General features: G+C 31.7%; 1 protein-coding gene across 1 annotated transcript in view; it reads left to right on the forward strand.

The window, feature by feature from the left end:
- The window catches only part of LOC145291394 (general transcription and DNA repair factor IIH helicase subunit XPD-like), a 105,850-nt gene that overhangs the window by 14,425 nt on the left and 67,160 nt on the right, over positions 1 to 24,265 (forward strand). Inside the window, exons 4-12 of the mRNA XM_080137190.1 lie at positions 3,845 to 3,907; positions 5,137 to 5,250; positions 9,470 to 9,586; positions 13,394 to 13,447; positions 14,350 to 14,412; positions 20,911 to 21,034; positions 22,514 to 22,610; positions 22,863 to 22,972; positions 24,226 to 24,249. Coding sequence (XP_079993316.1) covers positions 3,845 to 3,907; positions 5,137 to 5,250; positions 9,470 to 9,586; positions 13,394 to 13,447; positions 14,350 to 14,412; positions 20,911 to 21,034; positions 22,514 to 22,610; positions 22,863 to 22,972; positions 24,226 to 24,249 — 766 coding nt within the window. The remainder of the gene's footprint in view (positions 1 to 3,844; positions 3,908 to 5,136; positions 5,251 to 9,469; positions 9,587 to 13,393; positions 13,448 to 14,349; positions 14,413 to 20,910; positions 21,035 to 22,513; positions 22,611 to 22,862; positions 22,973 to 24,225; positions 24,250 to 24,265) is intronic.

Consider the following 24,265-nt stretch of genomic DNA (forward strand, 5'->3'; position numbering starts at 1 on the left):
AAATTCTTCATACAATCACGGTACGGACCTTTAGAAAACAGGGGGGGGGGGTCATTACAAAACCTTACCGAAAATGCCATTTTATGACGTTCACATTTTTATCACTTTATTTGCTTAAAACTCTTAAAATATATAATGTACATTCATATTTATTAATTCATTTGAAAGTATATTAATTTCCGAACAAAACAGTAGTAATTTGAAGACTTGAAGTGCTTTGGTTTAAAAAAATATGGCTATTTTAGTAGAACTACCTTGAAATCTGTGATTATCCAAAGCGTTTTTTCGTCCGTGTGTATTACTAATCGAAAAATTAGCCCAAAAGGACCATCAGAAGTACGTCAACTGATCGATTTTCTGCAGGGGAGGGGGGGGGCCCAAAAAAGTGACATTTTAATGTTAAACATTACATATTTTTAAATCGATTTATAACTGCCCCAAAAAATACGGGCGCCAACTCTTCTACATAAAGTATACACAGGGCTGTTTATTTTGGGTCAACTTGTATTTAAAACCCGCTGAGTCATGTCACGTGATCTTGACGTCAGCAAGCTCTAATGGCAGTCTGAATTTAAAAAAACGTTATGGGTAAAAAAAATTTAACCCTTACACAAGCTAAACTATGAACTTCTACGCTATGGCAACGTTACCAAAGTTATTAGCACATTCAAAATAGTTAGATACGATAGTTAAACGAAAAATAACAAGCCAAAAATGTGAAGTAAAAAAAAAAATACGCTTACAAAAAATATTGACAATCGAAGTTTTTACAAAAAAAAATAGTGAGACGCCATTTTCTTTTTTAGTAGCAGTCTTTAGAGTAAGGAAGACGAAGTGAGAGAGAGAGAGACACACACAAACGCAAACAGAGAGAGAGACAGACAGACAGATAGAGAGAGACGTCTAGACAGGAAACGAAATACGTAATTTAATAAAATATAAAATACTGCTATGTCATCTCGTAACGCTCCCGCGATGACCTCATTTAGTGGCTATCTGTCAATCAAACCTCTTTCACTCGCTTTATATGCCTTATTTTAACACTATAATCAATTCCTCTTACTCTTGGCCTAGACAGTTAAGTGGTTGGAGTTAGTTTCACCTCCGCGTTCCGGGTTCAATCCAGCCTCATGACCAAAACTATTTTTTTTTCTTTTACATCTTTAGACACGCGGGCAACGTTTCTTTATTTTTTTTACTTTGCTAATTCTTTAGTTTACCCCCCCCCCCCATACACACAGCATTTTTTTGTTTTTTTTCGCTGTTTTTTTTTTTTTTTTATTTGGTTTTTCCGATTTTTTTAACATCGTTTCAGGGTTATTACTTATCCCCCCCCCATACACACACCTAAAAACACCCGGGCAACGCCGGGTATTCCCCCCCCCCACTAGTGTATTATAAAAGATGTTTGAAAAATCTGCAACCCAAAAAAAAGCAGATAAAAGTGACATTTTTATTGATAAACTAGCGGGGGTACCCGGCGTTGCCCGAGTGTTTGTTTCCGGGTCGGGGGGGGGGGTTTAAAAAATGTTATGGTAGGTAAGTAGGAAGGATCAAACCCGGAGTCATGAGTAAAAGTAGGAAAATAAAGTGTGAAAAAAACAAAAAAACAAAAAACATCTGCAACGTTAACAGTTCGGCCACCAAGAAAAGTCCATTCCAGTTGTTTAGGAAAAAAAAAACAAAAAAAAACGACTACGGTAGGTCGGCGCGAACGTGAAAATATAATGTGAATTGTCCAGCACGCTAACCACTACGCCACAGAGCACTGCAGCTTAGTTTAGTGATTTTAAATAACTTCACATGAAAGAACTACGAAGCCAAACCGGTGTTCTCTTCTCAACTGTTCCTTGTGAACGATCCCCAAATGGTGTTAAGTGGTGGCAGGGGGAGGAGAAATTTATTAGAGAGAAAATATTTTACCACTTCCATTGATCTTAACCGATTTTGGCCGTGACTTCTCAGCAGAAAAAGTATAGAAATCTAAAATTATCGAGGAATTTGAGAAATAATAAGCCTATAACACACCTCAGATATTGTTCTGCCGTTTGTGCATATTATATTTGCATGAAATATCTTGATTTTTAATCCTATTAATGTCAAAATCCGACGGGAAAAAATGAGTTCATTTTATTTATATAGAGATTATAATAATGGCTTGTCAATTTTTCCCATCAGATGAAAGGAACATGTTTAGCATAACATCATATCTAACCGTAACCCTAACCATAGCTCTAACAACCTTGGTTTTCATAAAAAATACACAACACTGTATATATTCATTTCTTGAGGGAGACCTTTGCTTTGATAAACTCCTAGGTCTGACCTCCACTTCAATAAAAAATATGTCCAATCTCTTGCCATAATCTGACACCATTTCTAGGAGGAAAGAAACACTGAGGAGGGAAAGCATCAGCCAAACCTCCATTGAATAATAGAAACAGATCTTGTGGTCTGAGGCGTTGATTATGCATTTTACAAACAAAATCAAAGTATATTTTAATAACAACTGTCAGGACAGAGTTATTAATCTATTGGAATCCATGGAGATTACTGTAATCCCGAGGAGGATTAATTCTTATTTAAATTCCATAGAAAAGAACAAAAACTGTAACCAATGAGAAATCAATGATAAACGGCTGTTGCAATAACAATTGATTTGCAGAATTCTAAAAGAAAAACAAGAAAAAAACAGTATTGATAATCTTTGGAGACTTGTTGTCACTCTGACTTTATAGTATACCACCTGTTTCTGCCAGTAAGCAATCATTGAGTATTGATTCCTGTGAGAACACCTACTTAATAAGCATAATAATATTATATAATAATAATGAAAATAAAAGAAATAGTAATGGTTCCAGTTGAAATAAGAAAAACCTAGAAAAACAAACGTAACTGTAAAATAAGGGTAAAGAGTCCTCTACAAAATGCTTGTTTAACAAAAAACATAATCTACAAAGCTATAATTATACACCATAAAAAACCAGAATAGCAAAAAAAAAAAAAAAAAAAACTATTGCATACATGCATCTGCATTAGTACATTTAATTACAACACAGTAGTACATTACTATCTATTTTTTATGAAATTTTTGTATCGCGGACAATCACCAGTACTTGGATGGAAAATCATAAGGAAGGCTAAGATATAGATTTTTTAGGCAATATATGTGGATTATATCTGAGAAAGAAACTAGAAATGTTCAAATTTAATGATAAAAATCTATGAAACCAAAGAAATGGAATTCTTACAAACTGTAGACATACAGTAAACTTTACTTTAGGATAGCTTCTAAAGAAAAACATGTTAGAAAAATAATGTTTGGAACAAGAGTGGACATAAAAGTTGTTATCGTGGTTGATGTCAGCCGTTGAATTAATTTGTGGATGAGAAGTTAAAATATCAGGAAGTCAATTCAACTTTAATGACTGATGAGATCGAGGAAAAATTGATGGAAGTGGTTTATATATGCAAAGAAACAGTAGCTTTAAATATTAGCAAAAAATTAGTTAAGATTTGGTGACTTATTGAAGCAGGAAAGTTATATGTTTTATATAGGCAATAAAAATCAGTAAGTTAAACTGGAATGATGGCTCAGGAGAGACGTATAATTTTGGTCAGAATACATAAATAAATCTGATTGACAAAGAGTAAATCCCTTCATCTATGATAGTGTAATCTTTTTTTGCTATTGTGCTAGCTTCATGGAACAATTGGTTAGTGGGACACTTACAACTTACACAATTTATTTAGTATGCATGTCTTTTTGGTTTCATTAAATGTTATATGTGATAGGTTATCTCTGCTTAATGTCTTATTAAAAAATGTTTTCTTTTTTAAATAGGCTCATCCATTAGATGTAACAAAACTAATTTATTGCTCAAGAACGATACCAGAATTGGAGAAGGTATGCTGTTTTATGTTTTTTGTCCTCTAATATATAAAGTAAAATCAGTTTGTTTTTCATTTCTTTGTTATCAATAGCTTTCTTCCTATAAAATTGATATTTGATTCTAGTTTCTCAGAAGAAGAATAAAATGTAATTTTTTGTCTGAGTCAAAATTATTCTCAAATAGCTTATTTCAGCATACGTCCATACAAATTTAGTTCCCTTTGATTGCAACAAAAACATATTGTAACTGTAAATAAAGCACATATCACATAAAAAAAGAAAAACAAATGGTGAAATATCTCATGGATGCACTGTCAAATTTCTGCTGTTGCTGGAAATTGAAGGCCATTTTATGCATTTTTAGTTTGTTGTTAAAAAGTTTAGATGTTTAAAATTTGAGTCTGGTAAGTCTTTTATAGAGGATCCTGGGAAAAGGTCAAGAGGACAGATGCAACAAAGATTTCAAGATGGCCAAACTTCACCTTGACCAAGCCTTTATTGCCTATATATTGTGGACCCTGATTTGTGTGATAAATGCAGAAAAAAAAATGCAGTCTTTTAAGGAAGTGGCCATTATGCATGTGTTTGATTGTATCACTTTCACTGTTAGTTTGTGTTACTCTCACAGTCAAAAGTCCTAATACTGCCATCCAAATCACTGAGTACTAATTTAATAACTAATAATTTCGTTTGATATTCCCCAGTGAAAAAGAAGGAAAGGAAATCTTGATTTATCTTTTCTGATTTCTTTTCTTCACCTCAAACAAGACATATTGCCATTTGAATGCAAGGGTTGACTATTTGGGGCCATGTCTGCGGGAACACTATGTAGGGGATTGAGCGGCAAGATGTCTGTTCGCATTATTTACATTTTTGCATGTTAGTAAAGTCAGGGAAGCAGGAAATAGGGAGGGAATTGCAAAGTCTAGCAGTTTGAGGGAAGAAACTATTAGAGCAGAAGTCCTTCTTGCATCTGTAGATCTCTACAGTGAAGGGGTGGGATTTTGCCACCTGTAAGCTTAATCAGGAGTATTTATGTTTAGGGGGCACAAGTACTACAAGTTCATTGCAGATTTATTTGGCATGCCCATGGTTAACTTTATCTATGACGTTTTTGTTTTTAGATCCAAGTTTTTTCTACATACGAAGTTGTTAAAATCCAACTAATTATTTCTTATTCTGCGGACAGACAAACAGTTTATTTTACTTTTTAGATGATTAATTTTCAACCAATTTTCTTGCAGGTGGTTGAAGAATTGAAAAATTTAATGCTGTATTATGAAAAAGAGACAAAAGAAAAATGCAATTTTTTAGGCCTTGCATTGTCTTCACGAAAGAATTTATGCATTAATCCGACGGTGAGTATTGATTCTTTGTTGTCCACTTTTCACTTTGTGTCTGTGTGTGCATTTTCCTTGTACAGAATCTATCTAAGAACACTATCAGGCACATAAAGTACATTTGTGTGAAATTTCAAAAATATCGTCCCTGCTATTTAGGAGTCCATAGGGAACAAACTTGTGCACATTCACAGACAAACTTTGTATATATCGATGAATGAATAGTATAAGGATCATTCCAAAAGTAAAACATCCTTTTCTTTTTAGCTCAAAAAATTAAAGAACTATAAAGACAGGAGTTGTGCCATTAGAACGAGCAACCTTTTGTGCTCTAGAAGTTATTTTTCTACATAATCACCACTATTGTCAATGCACATTTGCCAGGAATTCATTGACACATTTCTGTTTTTGATGCATGTCCATGACAGGGTTTATTTTCTTAGAGTCTCTCAATGTCAATATCTCTCAATCAACAAAGAGATGAAATTTTCAGGTCATGAATGCATAAGTTCAGTCATCATAACAATGCAATTTGCAATCCCCTCTAATCCATTTGGGTAGAATTAAAAATTAAGAGGCATTACTTTTGGAAAGGCCCTCATATATATATATCTATATAAAAAAAAAATTATTTGAAAACCAGAAAACACCAAGGAAAGTTTTATTAAATGATAAAATTAGTTTTTTGTTTATTCTGTCTGAGACTTTCGGTGTCAACACACCCTTATCAAAGAAGACTGTTCCTTTTAGTGTTTTTTCTTTTTCCATTTTTTTTTCTCATTTTAGTCTTTGGGGATTATATTGACATGGAGTTGAGCAAAAAAATATCTGTTCTTATTGATGACGGCAGTCAGTCTGAATCGATGTGCACATTACACTGGTTGGCACAAATTTTAAATAGGAGACTTGTTGTCACATCTTAGAAGACATTTCGTAGATAAATTAAAATTATTTGAAAACCAGAAAATGCCAAGGAAAATTTTATTAAATGATAAAATCATTAATTTATTTTTTTTCTGTCTGAGACTTTCGGTAACATTTTTTGGTTTTCAAATAATTTTAATTTACCTACGAAATGTCTTCTAAGATGTGACAACAAGTGTCCTATTTAAAAACCCATTTTTTTTTTTCAAATCTTCCTCTTCTACACATCAACTCAATTGGAAACAAAATGTTTTCCCTTAAAATATAATAAAAACAAAACATAAATTTTAGTACTGCACTGAATAACTGATTGGTACATTGTACACTAGTGCAAACATTTTAATCTTTAAGTAAATAAATAAATATTTTAAAAATGTTTCCAAAAAGTTACTGTCTGCTTTCAATTTAACAAAAATTAGTGAGATTTCACAAATAAGTTTCAGATATATAAGTTATGCCAAAACATAAATACACTGTTTCAGATGCTGATGTTGCTGGATAAAACTATATTTACATCATCCAATCAAAATACTTATTGCTATGGTGACTGATTAAATAGACGACTGCTTAAAGTTTGATTCAGTTATGTTATCCTTTTACTCTTCTCTTCTTACATTGCTGCTGCTACTAATCCTACTCCCTCTATTCTGCACTTCTCGAGACCTTTCACCCACCATCTAGTACATTCAATGTGCAATCAAGCAAATTTAAACTAGATCCACTGGTTTCAGATGGTTCATATATATAGGGTGTCCCAAAAGAAGCTGACGGATTTAAAATTTGATTAACTTCCTCAATATTTAAGTTATGCTTACCGATTTTCATATGTAGGTAGATGAGCCTCTCCGTGATGTTTTGCGATATAGTAAGATATCATGCTCTACTTATTTTAATTTTATTTACACAACTTAATCTAGAGTATGTTTTTCACAAGGTCTAATTTTAGTTATGAAAAATGATGTTACTCAAATGTCCACTATTTTCATTTTCACACTCTTGTGCTCTCTGGCGAGCGGGATGGCCAATTTATCTCACAGCCACGAGAAATTATTTGGTTGCCGAATATGTCCTGGAGCAGATTTTATGTTTCTCGTGTCGTATGCGCCATTGCACCATCCTGCTGCACATTGATCGAGAGACCCCAATTTGACTTCATCTCCTTCTTACTGATGTGGATGGATCCTCGGCCACACTCTCTGCTAATCTCTGACGATTCTCATCACTTCTTGCCATATGGGGTCTACCAGATTTAGGGAGGTCACATACAGACCCTTGCTCATGAAATCGAGCCACCATAGCTTTTATTGCATTGGGAGTAGGGGGATTTCTTGTGTTGAAGTTTCATCAAAATTCTCTTTGAGTTTCTGATATTGACTCATTCAACTAAAAATACGACTTTACGATAAATATTCGCTCCTTGGTGGTGTAACAACTCATGATGACCTTGGAAGGGATACTCTAGATGATCTGAAAAAATAAAAGAAAAATATGAAAAATTAAGAAAGTTATGAAGTTTTCTTTTTAACCATCAGCCTAAGCTGACTTACCACTGAAAAAGTCACAATTACCAAAGGAGATTCAAGTATATAGTAGTGCAACATAAATTTAAATCAAATTGTGAAATAGAAAACAGGAATCATTAACTGTTTACCATGTAGCTGTTTTGAAGATTTAAAAACGGTGTAGATGGGTAATGTATGGCTCTTTTGTTTCATTTTACTTCAGCTGAAGTTCTCAAAAATCAAGGGGTTGCTTTGCTAGGAGTTAACACTTGATCTCCAGTTTTTTTGTTTGTTTTTTATTTTACTTCAGTTTTAAGAGATCAAGGTGTTCCCTCCTGTTTTTTTTTTTCATTTTACTTCAGTGAGTTTTTAGAGATCAAGGGGTTAATCCCTCCTTGAGATAACACTTGATTCCATTATGATTTAAATTTATATCTGAGGGTTCTTTTAAGAAAAGACACTGTTCCCATTATGGCTGCTATCTCTATTTCATTACAGTTTGATCTTCCTGAGATTGCTTCTAAGTATTTCTGAAGATTATTTTTTAATAGACCAGTTACTTCTATCACAACTGGTATAATATCTAGTAGTGTTGTATATTGTGTGTATAAATAATGTCTGTATAATTTATGTGTATATATTTATAGCATTTATAACTGTGTATCTGTGATTGTCTAGTGTGAACTTGTGTATGTATAATGTGTGTGTGTCGGTGTTCAAACATAAAAAACAGTTCATTTATTACAACGTATACATATATATATTCTTGTTTTGAGGTGCTGAGATAAGTCAAATACCTAGTTTCCTTTCCTTTCTCTTTTTCTTTGGTTCTTACATGTTGCCACACTGCCAACATTTTTCCATCCAAAAGGAAAACATCAAGATGCGAATTATATTCTATTACATATACACATTTATTTCACGCTGGATCCCTTTCGAGGTATGCAAACACCTCTTACTGTCTACATTCTTCTATCTCACACCCATCAACCTCTCAACGTGTCAAGAGACCCAAACTCTGTCTCCAACTCTTGGACTTAATCTCTCTGACTAAAACCTAAACTGCTCTAACTGGTCTGTTTTACTGAATATATGAAAATCCTTTCTTTGTTTGTTGACTCTCTAATGTCACATAACGAGGTCAGCCCTTAGGTTGTTGTTTTGATACTAAATTTTATTTATTGTTTCTAAAATTCCAAAGTTGTTATATAAGTATTTCACATAATATTTTATTATTCTAAAATATCTAATCCGGTTCAATAACATCCCTTTTTCTCTCATGGATATTTCACATTCAAAATAGCTACATCTCTACAATAATAATCTCCTCGCTTAGGTGACTCGACACTGTCCAGGAGTGCTAATATACAACAGTAGCACTGATCAGAATACCTCTTTCTCAATAATCAAATGGAGACACAATCCAGTTATTATTTCATTAATATACTTAATCATATATATATATATATATATATATAGTTACTATTTCACTAATATATAAAATAAAAAAAAAATGCAAAAGTAAATAAATAATACTAATAAGTAGATATATATGTATATAATATACTTATTATTTATAATTAATTGAATAAATAATAAGTATATATATATATATATATATATATATATATATATATATATATATACTTATTATTTTAGTTATTAAATTTAATTCCAATTTAGCTAAACTCTGTATCATGTAAGAAATAGAGAATTCTTCGTATGAAGATGGTTGAGAATTTTAGTTATGTCACAATTAATTAGATTACATCAAAAGAAATGTATGAATTTGTTTTCTGCTTCCTTTTCAGGTTAGTAATGAACGCGATGGCAAAACTGTTGATGCCAGGTGTCACACCTTAACTGCTACACATATACGAACGAAATACAAATATGACAAAACCATTCCTGTTTGTAATTTTTATGAGGTAAGTCGTTGAAGTAACAGAATTTGAACCAACCACATTTATTTTTCTATTTAAACATTTATTTTTCTATTTAAACATTTATTTTTTCTATTTAAACATTTATTTCTTCATTCAGACATTTATACTGTTGTCATAGCCCTAGTAATCAATAAGTAATCTTCTATATAATAATTTGATTACAGAAATTCCTCTGTGGACCAAATTACGATGGTTTGCAATGACAGATGTCACATCCGAATTTATTGCATCTAAACTTTTACCAACCATCTTATGTAACTTATGAACGCCGTTACAGAAATTTGTAATCGATGGTTAGTAGGTCTTGCTAGTTAAGTAATAAATAAGGAAGTAATTCTTCACCAGATTATAGTTCCCCAAATTCTTCCTAGAATGGTTCACATGCCACGGACATAATGATTACAAGTAAGAAATTGAAAAGTCAGGTAAAACTGACCACATCTTGAGGAAAAGAAAACATCTGCATTTGTTAGACAATGTAAAATTTATAGACAGAGGAGAAGGTGGATGATAAGATGTCTCAAAACAATGCGTATGGTCAATGACAATCTAAGAGGCTTATTGAAGAATTGAATACAATATAGAAACCAATAATTATAAATAGTAGATGTGAACACGATTAAGAAAATTGTAATATAAGTAATGTTAAAAAAAAAATTAAATATCTTAATGTAAACATATACGTGGTTGCAAGTTTGTGATGCATGTGAATAATAGACTTGGTGTAAGAAATAACCAGTAGAAAAGAAATCACCTAAAAATGTGGAATATGTCTGGTTTCGTGTTGACCACCCAGAATTCGATTGGATCACTTGATAAGAAAAAAATAATGGTTCTACAAATATGATGTTTTATTTTATATCCATAGATTGGTAGCTGATTTTCTGAAGTAGCCTTTTTTGACATGGTCCCAGAATATCTATATCTATTACAGCAGAGGGTTAGTTGTTTCTTTTGGCGCCTCATGGTTAGTTAAGGTTTGTATGCTTCTCAGAGATGGGCCCTGGAGCTCTTAGCTAATGAAATGTGTTTGGTTGGATGTTTCGATTTGGTCGGGCTAAAAATTCTCATTTGCAAGTCTTTTTGCAAGTTTTTTAAAACTTTAGACAAATATTTATGAAAATTATTTTTTTATATATTAAAATTCTGTAATGTTCATATATCAATAAAATAAATATATATATATATATATATATATATATATATATATATCAATAAAATAAATATATATATATATATATATATATATATATATCAATAAAATAAATATATATATATATATATATATACATATATATATATATATACGCACACTAGCAAAGATACTCACACTTCGCACAGAACTTTGCTGTATGCTCGGGTACCCGTACAATGAAGTTCCGACCTTAACTTTTGACCTTATACATGAAAAATGGCATACGCCATCTATAGGTCCGCGACCATCATCATGTCAGGTTTGGTCATGATTGCTCCAGTGGTGTGGACTGCAGGGGAGTATATATATATATATATATATATATATATATATAGACTATGACTTTGCACCATCCCTAGCTGGGGGACCATCATCATCATCATTTCATGATCGGTCCAGTGATGTGGGCTGTAAGAGAGTTGTATACACAGACATGAACACTACTACTTTATATAAATAGACTAGACGTTTTAGTTTGTTAAAAACAGGTGAAAGTTATCACCTTTTGACTTAGAATTGCTTTATGCCAAATTGATAATTGAATATGATTAAATTTGTGCTCATTTTGCATTAAATACTAATTCCTATTGAACGGATACCTTGATACTTAGTTCACTGCACCTTATTTTAATCAAGGTCCATAAAAAATTTTAGCCAGATTGGCACAGTAATTTCTGAGAGAAAGTGGAACAAACGGACAGACAGACAGACAAAGAGAAATATAATATAGATATTTTGGTAGAGATGGTTAGTTGGTTTTCTAGGTATCTCAAAGTCAGTTTATTTTCAGTGACTCTCCAATAGATGATATGCTTGTGTTTGGTTGGACGTGCTTTGATTTGGACATGCTAAAAATTCTCATTTGCAAGTCTGTTTTTCAAATAGAAGAAAACTATTATCATTGTAACTTCCAAAAATTATTTAGAGGGAAGAATTTTTCTGTTGCAGATCACACAAATGACACTGACTAGTATTGGAGTCTGGCAATGATTTGGGACCAGCACAATGAACACACATTCACATTAATTCTATTGTACCTATTTACAATGCCTCCCCACAGGACAGAGTTAGACACCAGGGTCGTTTTTTAATGTGGATAAAAGGTACAAAAATAAAAATTGTTTCAGTCGTGAAGGATTTCTCCTCCACTGAAAGAAAACGAGAAATGGAAGTGCCGCATCTGAAGAATAGATACTACACTTTGATCTTGGCCAAAAGGCGAAGTAGCCTTTTCATTCTATTGTAACGAGCTGTAATAATACAGGATTCGGTTTATCGATTCATACAAGAATTGTCCACATGAACTCATGACCTAGTTATTAAAAGCGTTGATTAACAATCAGTTCTAAGTGACAGTCTTTTGAAGGTTCATTCTGTATCACAGGTGAAAATAACATAATTAATATTTTTACTTGTTCACTGGTAATGGAATAATAACAAGGGCTATGACAACAACATATTCTTTTCATTGTCTTGACTTTTGAGTACATATCCGACACAGTTAATCAACCGAAAACCACATCACTCTATATAAAAGTATATAAGATATCAACGGATACACACTCGAGAGTCAAAACAATTAATATGCTGTTGTCATAGCCCTTATAATAATATTCCTTGTGGATTAATTAAAGAGTTTACTTCAAAATTGCATCTATGTTCCAAAGTTTGACCAGAAAGTGTGCAAGTTTGAAAAGATACATCTGAAGAAGGCCAGAGATTACATTGGTGAGAACATTGTAAATATAATGTTGCAGATATTTACGGTGTGAGACTCTTAGAAAGCAACCCCCCTCATAGACATGTCAGAAATGGGGATACATCATTGAATTCCTGGCTAAATTGGTGGTGACTATGTAGAAAAATAAATTCTGGAGCACAAAAGGTGCTCATTTTAATGGTACCACTCCCATCTTCATAGCTCTTCAAATTTTTGAGTTAAAAAAATAGGAAGCTTTACTTTGGGAATAACCCTTGTATAATAACCAAATAACATGCAGTCATTTGATTATAAGTGATAAAGAAATAATCAATCAAAAAAACAACCAAAATTATTGGATTTTCCCTATTAGACCTAAATAGTAATGTATCTAACAAATCGATATTTGATTCTAACTAGCTATTTCTTCTCTTTTATCCTTGCGACATGTTCTTTACACTAAAAAAGGTGTAATTCACTTTGATTTCTTTCTGAAAATAATTATTCTGACAAGGAAGATTTTTACAGTAGAGGCAATTTTTAAATAATGACCTAAAATGCTAAAAATATAAGAGATAATTCCGATTTTAATTAAAAAAGTAAGAAACTATCAGTTTCCTGTCTCTTTGTAACTTACATATTATTATTATTTTTTTTTTTTGTTTAAAAAATTTAAACTAAAATAACATTGGTGCAGCCAATTTTACATAAAGGTTATTAAGGTAAATAAACTTTAGCGATTTTCGTTGCTGTTGATTGCTTTTAATTGCTTTCATTCTGTTATATTTAAGCAGTTTACTATTTTTACTATTCTATTTTGTTTTTCAAGACCTTGGGCAATACCGGGTTGGTTCGTTAATTATAGGACTAAATGTTTTCTGATTTTCCTCTGCAGAATTTTGATGCTCATGGCAAAGAAGTCCCACTGGAACCTGGTATTTATGGAATTGTAAGTATTTCAGGTTTTATAGATTTGTTTCAAACAACCATTTTCCATATTTGAGAAGTCATGGGCATAATTTTAAAAAAAGTATCGGATGTTGGGTAGGAGGTGATCGTGATCAAGTGATTAATGACACGGACTGATGACCTGGGTATTCCAAGTTCGAATCCGATTTGTTCCAAAAAATCATTTTCACTTCGGATGTTGGCAACCATCACATGGTCTCACCCGTAACTACCTGATGTCTTTCTAGAAAGAATTCAAACTAGAAAAATATGGGGGGAAACCAATATAATCTTCAGATTCATACAATGATATAATGGTCAGATGTTGGGTAAATCTTTTATATCTGTTCTATGATTGTTCATCTTTTTATCTCCCCCCCCACCCCCTTTTTTTTTTAACTAAGGACCAGAAGCCACTCAAGAATAAGAGTGAATGAGATTCTTAATAGAATAGATGATTTATGGCAAATGTTTGTTGACTTTTGTATTTGCAGACTACCATGTTGTAGTCTACAAAGAGACAATCCTGTAGTAATTAAACTGTTCATGAAAATTCCATTTGAGGCTAGGTACACACAGGAAGAATCCAATGTCAACAAGTATTTGTCATAAATCCCCATAACTAATAAAACTTTGTTTTATCTTTTCATCATTTAATTGACTAAGTATCAATCTCATTAAACATTATCCTTAACTAATTTTTGGCCATGATAATTGTTGAGTAAATTTTTTTAAAGTGCTTGTTTACTTTAAACAACTGTTTTTAAATAATATTTTTCCCTTTTCTGTTGTCCCATAATTGAAGGTGCTTGATAGAAACATGGTGCATTTTTTAAAAATGTTTGTATCTTTGTTATTATTTTCTAATTCACCCAAATGATTGAATTCAATATTTTTTTGTAGGATGAACTCAAAGAGTATGGAAAGAAAAAAGGTTACTGCCCTTATTTCCTCGCCCGATACACAGTAAGTTTTTCGACATTTTGTCAAGAACATGAAAATAAAAAAAAAATTATTAAAATTTAAAGAAACAGAAAAAAGAATTTTAATAGCTTTATTAGAAATGAACTTGGACTCGGATTTTGCTAACAACATGAACATTTAAGTTGCTGCCTCTATAATACGAGATGTCTTAAATAAGTTTCCAGACTTATTTTGTACAGGTATTTAAATTGTCGTAGACTTGTGAAAATTCAGTATGTTATTGCTAGACATCTTATCAGATGACTGACCAATTTTGATGATTTCAGATCAAATGAACAGCTACAGCAAGAATTGGAATATACCCTACTAAAGCTAAATGTCCTGGATGGTAAATTTAAAAAATGAAATCTGGACATGAGGACACTTAAGAAGAAGAATATGCGATAAAATTCTGTTTTAAACTTGGAAGAATTGCCACAAAAATGTATGGAATGCTTCAGACTGCTTTTGGACAATCTTGCATGAATTGAGCATCAGTTTTTGAGTGGCATAAGAGATTCAAGGAAGGCAGAGAGTCTGTGAAGGATGATGATAAGTGTAGGAGAAGTAAGGAAGTCAGAACACCAGAGTTGATTGGCTAAATAAAGAATTTCATGGATAAAGACTGTTGTGTGTCTATAGAGACAATAAGTGCAGTTTGATTTCAGTGTGGAAACTGTACACACAATTATTCATAAGGAACTGAAGATGCGGTAGATTTGCACAAAATTTGTCTCAAGGGGCTCAGAGAAAATAAGAAAGAAAGACATCGTCATGGGCATCAAGACAGTTCTTCACCCTCCCTAAAGTCCAGACCTTGTTCCCTGTGACTGTTGGTTATTTCCTAAGCTCAAGGAAAACCTTAGAGACTATTGTTATGAAACAATAGAGGAGATGAAAGAGGCTGTGACAAGAGTCATTGACACAAGAGGACTTCCATAGAGCCTTCCAGAAATTGTTATAATGATACATTGCATATATATATATATATATATATATATATAATGATGCATTGCAGCCAGAGGAGAGATTACTTTGAAGGGGACTAGAATTTTATGTGTGTACTATCAAAGTGCCCATATAAAAAAAGTCTGGAAACTTCTTCGAGACACCTTGTATTTTGCACAACACATTTGTTGCTAATCGTTATATGCAATGTAACTAAAAATGTCTTTAATTACATGTACACAACAAAAGTCGTTCTTATAAAACAAAATCATCTTCCACAAGTAAAAAAAATTCAAGATGACAATAACAAATAAAATCATTTTCAAAAATAGATGTAAAAAACCTGTAATAATTTAGCCATTGATTACATAATCATCAACTATTGTCTGCTTAATTGATCGAAAGAGAGAAAGGTGTGGCTGACAAAATGTAGATTTTTGCATGAAGACAGAAAAACGAAGCAAATACACAGAATTTGCCAAAGAACTGAAAGGAATTTGAAAGACAAAGAAAATTACTGTTAATAGCAGTAATTTTAGGAGCATTAGGAACAGTTTTAAAAAATCTGGAAAAAAAGAGAAATTGGAATTACAGTGTAACATGTCAGGCCTTGTTGTGGTCATCAAGTAGATGAGGCTCCCTACCATTTCCCTGTATATTCGGTTATCTATGAATTTTGTTTCGGTCCCTATATTTTTATTTATGCCCATTTTGACGGGAGTTGAACACGGCTTACAATCTTGCATTCCGAACTTGAGCAGAATTTTTTCAATGTATCGTGATTAGTTCATAGTTATAGTTTCATTTTCACAGGTAAATTTTATACCGAGGAACCATGACAGTCGTTCAAGATCGGCCATTTTAAATTTTTTTATTTAATTCATTTTTAACATCTTTTAAAGTGTTGTCACAGTTTTAAGCGAGTAATATATCGTCAACCCAAAAAACCAAAATCAACGATTTATTACCTACATTTTTGGTATACATGCACTCGTCTACAGGACATTGTTTGAATTCCTGTTCTATTAAATAATTATGGAGTGTTGAATTCCAATTGTGTGTACTTTGTTTTAGTCCATATAACGATTTATTTAATTTCCACACCCGATTTTTATTTTTCATTTTAAATCCCTCTGGAGGGTAAATGTAGATTTCACAGTCAATCGGAGCAGTTAAATAAGTATTTTTTACATCCATTTGATTTATTTTTAAATTGTATTGAGTGGCAAGTTGTAATAAAATTCTAATTGTCGTTAAATTTGTCATTGGTGAAACTGTTGCAAAATATTCCACTCCAGAAATTTGCCACAAATCTTGCTTTAAAAGTTTCACTGCCAGAAGCTGTGATTTTTTTTGGAAAAAACTGAGCATGAAGAAATTATATTTTTATCTGTTGGTTTTGCCACTATTTCGTATGTGTTATTTTCAGATAAAGCTTTCAATTCGTATACCATAGCTTGTTCCCATTCTTGATGATTTTGTGAATTAATCGCCTCATTATAACTTTCCGGTGCGCTGTTCAACAAATAACAGTAATCCACAGCGTAATCTTGTATCTTTTCAATTTGTAAGAAGTCTGGCCTTTTTCGCTCCCTTATTGGGTATCGACGTGTCTGGTTACTATTTTCGTCAGAAGTACTGTAATTGTCGTTATTAATATTTTCATTGTGATCGATTAAGATGCTAGGTAATATTTCACGTTTTTTCATCCACTGGATCGCCATTTTTTAAATTTAATGTATCTAACCCTTTTTATGGCATTTTGAGCTGCGAAGTAGATTAAGTTTGCCGGACTATTTTTATCGTAACCTACAAAATTATCTTTTTCGCTTTTAGTATTTAGTTTACTGGTGTTTTCTATAAATGCAAAACTATCAGAACCAAATAGATGCATTCTGCTCATTTTAGGTTTTACACCACAAAACGCTTCATACAGCGTTTTTCCTAGCCTCTTATTGAACGATCTATTTCTGATATATGCTGCTGCCATTAAAGCGTATGTCCATAAACTATGTGCTAATTTCGATTCGATAAGTAGCCATCTTGTCATCTCAAAAAGGGTTTGCCATGCCCTTTCAATGGTGCCATTTTGGAAGGGGGAATATGGCGCCGATTTCTCGTGTTTAATACGGTGGTTAATTAATAGAAGTTCAAAGTCTTTACTAGTAAATTTAGTCCCATTGTCTGAGCGAATACATTTTACTGAACCGTACGGGGCAACATCAGCTAAATATTTCTTAGTAGTGAGGATAATGTCGATTTGTTTTTTAGAAAATAAACCATAATTAAACCGGAAAAATCATCAATAAAGTTCAAAACGTACCTTAGATTATTTCTCCCCATCGGGCTGATCGGACCTGCTAAGTCACAATGCACAAGTGAGAGAATTTTCATGTTTTTTTTGTCTGGCGTTCGGCTTATATCTTTTGTCATTTTCCCCTGTGCACACACATCACAATTTGGGAGATCGTCTGAAGGTATTATTTTCATGCCTTCGACTACATTTGGTAATTTTTTAATATCAGCTGTATTGCAGTGTCCTAGACTTTTATGCCAGGTTTCCAAGTCATGACAGGCAGTTTTTGAGGGAACCATACTTTTTAAATAATATAGTTGGCCATTTTCTTTAATGTCAAATACAGTTCCATTGGGGTATATCAATTTTGATGTATTTTGGCCAAATTGTATATTCGCGCCTTGTTTAATTGCAGCCTGCACAGAAAATATGTCTTGCTTAAATGTAGGTATGAACAGAGCATTTTTTAGAATACAGTTACAGATTTCGCCTTTATTATTTTTTAGGGATATTTTAGCATCGCCTCTTTTCAAGACTATATCATTTATTTGACTACCGTCGGCAAGTTCGACAAAATGACTTTGAGGATTAAAGTTTGAATCAAAATTAATAAAATCAGATTCCTTGGTGATAACGTGCGCTGTAGCACCACAGTCTACAAGGAGATTTTTACCATTTGTGGTATTGTCAAAGTTACATGTGAATAGAAATGTATGTGCTTCCTCAAAGTTCTCAACGTTTTTTTTACAGAGTCCATTTTTGAGCGTTTATATCGACATTGGAAACTTTTGTGGTTGGGTTGTCCACAATTATAGCAGATAATTTTCTTTTTCTTAGGAAAATTATTTTCGGAGACGTTGCAGTGAGGTGTGTAATTTGGTGGTGTCTGCTTATATTGCTGGAGTTATTATTGTCCATGAGCATACGATTAGTCTTTTCGTAACTGCGCAATGCCACTTTAAATTTGCTGAAATTTATGGGTTTCTTTCTGAGTTATAACAGTTGTAAATGGTTTAAAATCGGCTAGAAGTCCCTTGAGGGTCATTGATATCAGCAAGCTATCGCTTATTATTTCACCTGAGAGTTTTAAAGCATTGGCGGTTGTTTCTGCCCTTATAATGTAGTCGGTAATCGTTTCATCCTCGTTATGTTTCAGAGACGTTAGTTCTGTATATAGGGATATTATTTTTGGTTTCCCTTTTGATAAATAATGTTCTCTTAATATGTTCAATGCTTTCCTTCCATCATCCAATGCGTCTCTTATAATTAGAGAGACTTCTATCGTCTAAACATTGAATCAGTTCTGCAAAAACAGTCGCGTTCTTTTCGAGAAATTCGGGATCGTTTGAATTCTCTGTTGTAGATTGTATGACTTTGTGTAGTTTTCGAATCCTTAGATATCCCAGAAATTTTACCTGCCACAATTCGAATTTAGATTCCGATCCGTCAAAGAAAAGACGGTGACTGGGCGCATAACCTGTTAAGTTTTGAGACATTGTGTTGAACAAAGATGGTGGCGTAGTTCAGATCAGTAACGAAGATGACGGCCAAGAATCAAATGCGGTCCCTAAAGTGTGGGGGGGGTGTAATTTGGTGGTGTCTGCTTTCAAGAAGCATTTTTGAACTTCATAATATTGCTGGAGTTATTATTGTCCCCGGGCACGACGTTAAACTGCGACCATTTCTACCTTACTAACCAAATTAACCAACTAATACCTAACATAATGTTTCAAGTTTTTGTAAAAAAGAAAAGAAGTCACTTGTTAAAACCTTTTTGTAAACTTCCTATTTGTCAAATAGTTCTTTTTTGTATCTTTTTTTTTTTTTGGCAAACATTTGATAAAACAAAACAAAAAAAAATGTATATTTGTGAATTTTTGTGCATATGTATTTGAAAAGTATTCTATTTGTATGTTTATATATATTTGAAAAGTGTTTATTTTTATATGTATCAAAAAAAAAATGGCTTCTTTTTGCACACATTATACCAATATATTAATAATTCTTTTTGACCAATGAGAATAAAGACAAATTCCCCCAAAACCAGAAGAAAAAAAAAACAAAAAAAAAACAATTATTTTATTGGTTTATTTTTCTTTGTTCATTTATTTTTATTTATTTACTTATTTTTCTTTCCTTTTCTCAAGTGAAACCAAAATTGAATTCGGAAGGATTTTTCAATTATATCAAAAAAAGGGGGGTGGGTGTAAAATGTTTTTGACTCCTGATGGGGGTATGAGATGAATGGATTCACCAATCATTTTTATAACCAACGGCTGTGCTAAACAACCAATGAAAACGTTTAAAAATTATTATAAAAATTGTCGAATTTTGGATTCAATCAGTTCGCCATGAACTACGGCATGGACCGCATTTGATTCTTGGCCGCCATCTTGGTTACTGATCTGAACTACACCGCCATCTTTGTTCAACACAATATCTCAGAACTTAGCAGGTTAACTACGCCACGAACCGCATTTGATTCTTGGCTGCCATCTTGGTTACTCATCTGAACTACACGCCATCTTTGTTCAACACAACGTCTCAAAACTTAACAGAAAGAATATTATAAAAATCCATTTTTTTTACATTTTATATTTCTACAAAACAGAAACAGTTATTTTTGCTAGTTTTGTATAAAGTTGTATAAATTGTAAAGCGAGAGATAAATTTTGGGTTATGAAATAGTCTTAATTGCTAATTAATATAATATGCTGATTCCATTAATAATATTAATTTATTTTGTGATAGTTTCAATACATATGAAGAAATACTTATTTAAATTTAACCATTTAAAGAAACATTGTATTTTTTATTAAAATAAAAATTCAATGTAAATTTTTTATTAAATTCTAAAAATTAAGATGTAAATTTTTATTAAATTTTAAAAATTCAATGTAAATTTTTTTATTAAATTCTAAAAATTCAATGTAAATTTTTTATTAAATTCTAAAAATTCAATGTAAATTTTATTATCAAATTCTAAAAATTCAATGTAAATTTTATTATCAAATTCTAAAACTTCAATGTAAATTTTTATTATGAAAATTCAATGTAAATTTTTATTATAAAACTTCAATGTAAATTTTTATTATAAAAATTCAATGTAATTACAAAACATTTGAAATTCAATTCATATGTCTTTAAAGTTTGCTGCATTCACAAAGAGTTTTCATTGGATTACATTTCATTTTTCTGAAGTGTGAAAAAATATAAAATGAATTGTTTATCTATTATTTTCTTTATTTTTTTCACAGATTCTTCATGCAAACGTGATCATTTACAGTTATTATTATTTACTCGATCCAAAAATTGCTGATCTTGTGTCAAAAGAGTTGAATAAAAAATCTGTTGTGATATTTGATGAAGCACATAATATTGGTAAGCATCTCTTTCAATTTGATATTTTTAAATACCATTTTTATACCTTGACCTCTTTATCATTTATACAAAAAAGTATTAATGCAACAATGATTGACTATTTTCCCCAAGAATGTGTTGTAGAATTAAAAACCACAAAACTGATTTGTATAATTTGAAAAATAAAATAAAATATTTAATAATTAGAAAGTTGTTGTTTTTTTTAAATTCAATTTCTTTAAAATATTATCATATTTTGTGACAAAACGTATTCTTTTATTAATAGTAGGATAGTTATCTCAGTAGTTCTATCAATAAGTAAATTGCAGTCAGAGGAGATTACTTCAGAGGGGAATTAGAGTTTCATGTATGTACTATCAATAAAAGTGCCCATATGAAAAAGCCTGAAAACTTATTGAAGGCACCTCATACAATAGTTTTCAAAATTTTATTACTCACTTTTCTAGATATTTCTGTATATCCAAAACTCACTTACGCATAAGGTTATGTAGGTTTATTTAAATCCTTGAAAAAGAAACAGTCTACTTACTTTTACATAAAAATGAAATTATGTATAAGAATAATTAAAGTAAAATAAAAAATAACCAGCAGCTGGACTAACAAAGCAAGGATTAAACACAAAACCTGTGAAAGCCAGGAGGAATGAATCAACAACCAAGTCATGTCTGCAGCAGACATTGGATTAACTCAGTGTTGAGTTTGGCAATGTATTGTTCTATTAGTCAGTGATTAACTTCAGACTCTACAGAACGCATGTCTAGTAATTTAATCAAATTTACTTCATAGACTTTAAAACTCCTTGGAAATTCTATAGTTTAATGAGAAATAATTATTCAAGATTAATGTAAGATATTTTAATTTAAGTTTTTATTTTTTTAATTGAAGTGGAGAGAAATAGATATAAAAGGAATAAACCAAGTAGAAAAATGTACTTTAAGAGGAATGCGTTGAGAAACAAAGAAAGGAGGAAAGAGAAACTACTTATATCTCACAACTTTTAATATAATAAAATGAATGTGCACAGTGTTGTGATGTATGAAAGTAAAACATGGTCAGTGAGGCTTGAAGACGTGTTGCATGGAAAGAAATAATATGAAAATGATACAATGGGTGTGTAATGTGAGTTTTAAAAACAGACTTAGTTTTGATAATTTCAAAAGCAGTTTAAATCTGTACAGTACCAGATGTGTGAAGAACAGGAGACTTTGATGGTATGACCCCTTCGAATAAAAAATGCAGTGCTTAGCTTAGTAAAAGAGTTGAGGTGGCAGGGGAAGGCAAAGGAAAACATGTAAGGAAGTTATAAAGATGGATTTGAAAGAAAGAGGACTACATTAAAACCTGGTCAGAGATAGATTAGCTTGAAAGTCAATTTTTAAAAGTTGTTCAGCTAGCATGTTAAAAATAGTCATAAAAACGATGATGATGATGACTCCTTTAGATTGTTATTAAATTTACATATATATTTTTTTATTTCAGACAATGTGTGCATTGAGTCTATGAGTGTTACCATCACACGGCGGACTCTAGACAAATGTTGTAACAACATAGACACTCTTAAAAAACATGTACAACGGTAAGTTTTTTGTTTTTTTTAAATTACATGGAGTAAATAATTTTATCAATCTTATAAAATGACAGTTTTTAAATCTTTACATATTTCTTTAAAGATTTTTTTGTTTCTTATAAAAAAGAATTGTTAATATAAAACCTAATTTTTTTTTTTAAATCTGTTTTTCATTGAACATCTTTGCTAAAAATAAACTTAAAATTTTTCTGTTTTTTAAGAGAAGAAATTTTGTTTATTAACAAAGATTTTATTTGACAGACTTCGAGAAACAGATGAAAAAACATTGCAGAGTGAATACCAAAAACTTGTCGAAGGATTGCGAGATACGAATATTGCTCGAGAGACTGACGTCATTCTTTCCAATCCAGGTAATTTTAGTTTTTTTTTTTTCTGTTTCTTTACAATTACTTCCACTCATTATGAAATAAGAGCACTAAATAATCTTTTTAAATCCGATTTTTAACGTGGATATTTCAAAAGCCACAAACATTTAAAATCTCAATGTGTTTTATTTAATGTGATGTGTTACATTGTAATCACTTGTAATAATGTTCCATTAAATTTAACAATTCAAATTATATTTAAAAATCAAACTTTGTTTTTTGGTTTGTGTCACAATGTCTTTGATGCTTTTGCTGTGTTCATCAAAGCCAAGGTTAATTAGTAAATGTAAGAAAACCATTTAATGCACATCTAATTCACATAATGTTGATTACGCGCATCCTAATGAAGGTTTTATTCATTTCTGTCTAGTGAGGCAAACGGAACAGACAGAGGGATACTTATTTATCAGTTCATGGCTTAATTATTATTAAACTTGTCAAAACATTTGATGATACATCTTGTCTGCTTCATTGCTTCCATCCAAGTCCTGATTGCAACCATCACTCTCTCAAATGTCCGTCTCAACTCAATCTCAAGGCTTCTGAGTCTGTTTAACTTATAATCTGATGGTCACCCATTTGAACTCAGCCAACCCCTCCATCTATAATTTATGAAGCCACCTGAATAAACATTATATTTAACTAATAATCAATAAAGTTAAGTATCATTGAGCCTGGTTATTACTAAAATGAGTGACTATTTGAGAATACCAAGTGCTGTATTTGGTCTCTGCTTATCTTGGCATTGTTTCACGTTGTCCTGGACTTCTCCTTTCCACTAGAATCAGGCTGTGTTGACTCGGGCAAGATGTGGTTAGAGATTTAGAGATTGCACAACTATTGCTTTACAATTACACACACAGGTACTCTGACAGGAGGTATCCATTGTCTCTTGAGACAGAACAGAAATATATATATACATATATATATATATACTTTCCACTTTATTGGACTACAACATCACAAAGAAATTATTATTCAATCAAATTACATTTTATTCTTAACAACATGCTGCAATGATTCACAAGAAAAAACTGACAAACCAAAATCTAAATTTTTATAGGAATAAAGCTATTGATGACAAAGAAGCAATAAAGCTATTAACTTTATGTATTAGATGAGCAAACGAGCAAAAAACTTTATTTTATGGCTGCATATGCAGTACCCATTTCCTCCTCAACCTCCCCCAAAACCTGACAATGTTTTTTCTATTATAAGATCCTCTCTTTATCTTTCAGTTGTTCCTACTGAAATTTTGCAAGGTAAGTTTTTTTGTTT

This window comes from Euprymna scolopes, chromosome 12 (assembly GCF_053919585.1).
Source record: "Euprymna scolopes isolate OS-2025 chromosome 12, ASM5391958v1, whole genome shotgun sequence".
Lineage (NCBI taxonomy): Eukaryota > Metazoa > Mollusca > Cephalopoda > Sepiida > Sepiolidae > Euprymna > Euprymna scolopes.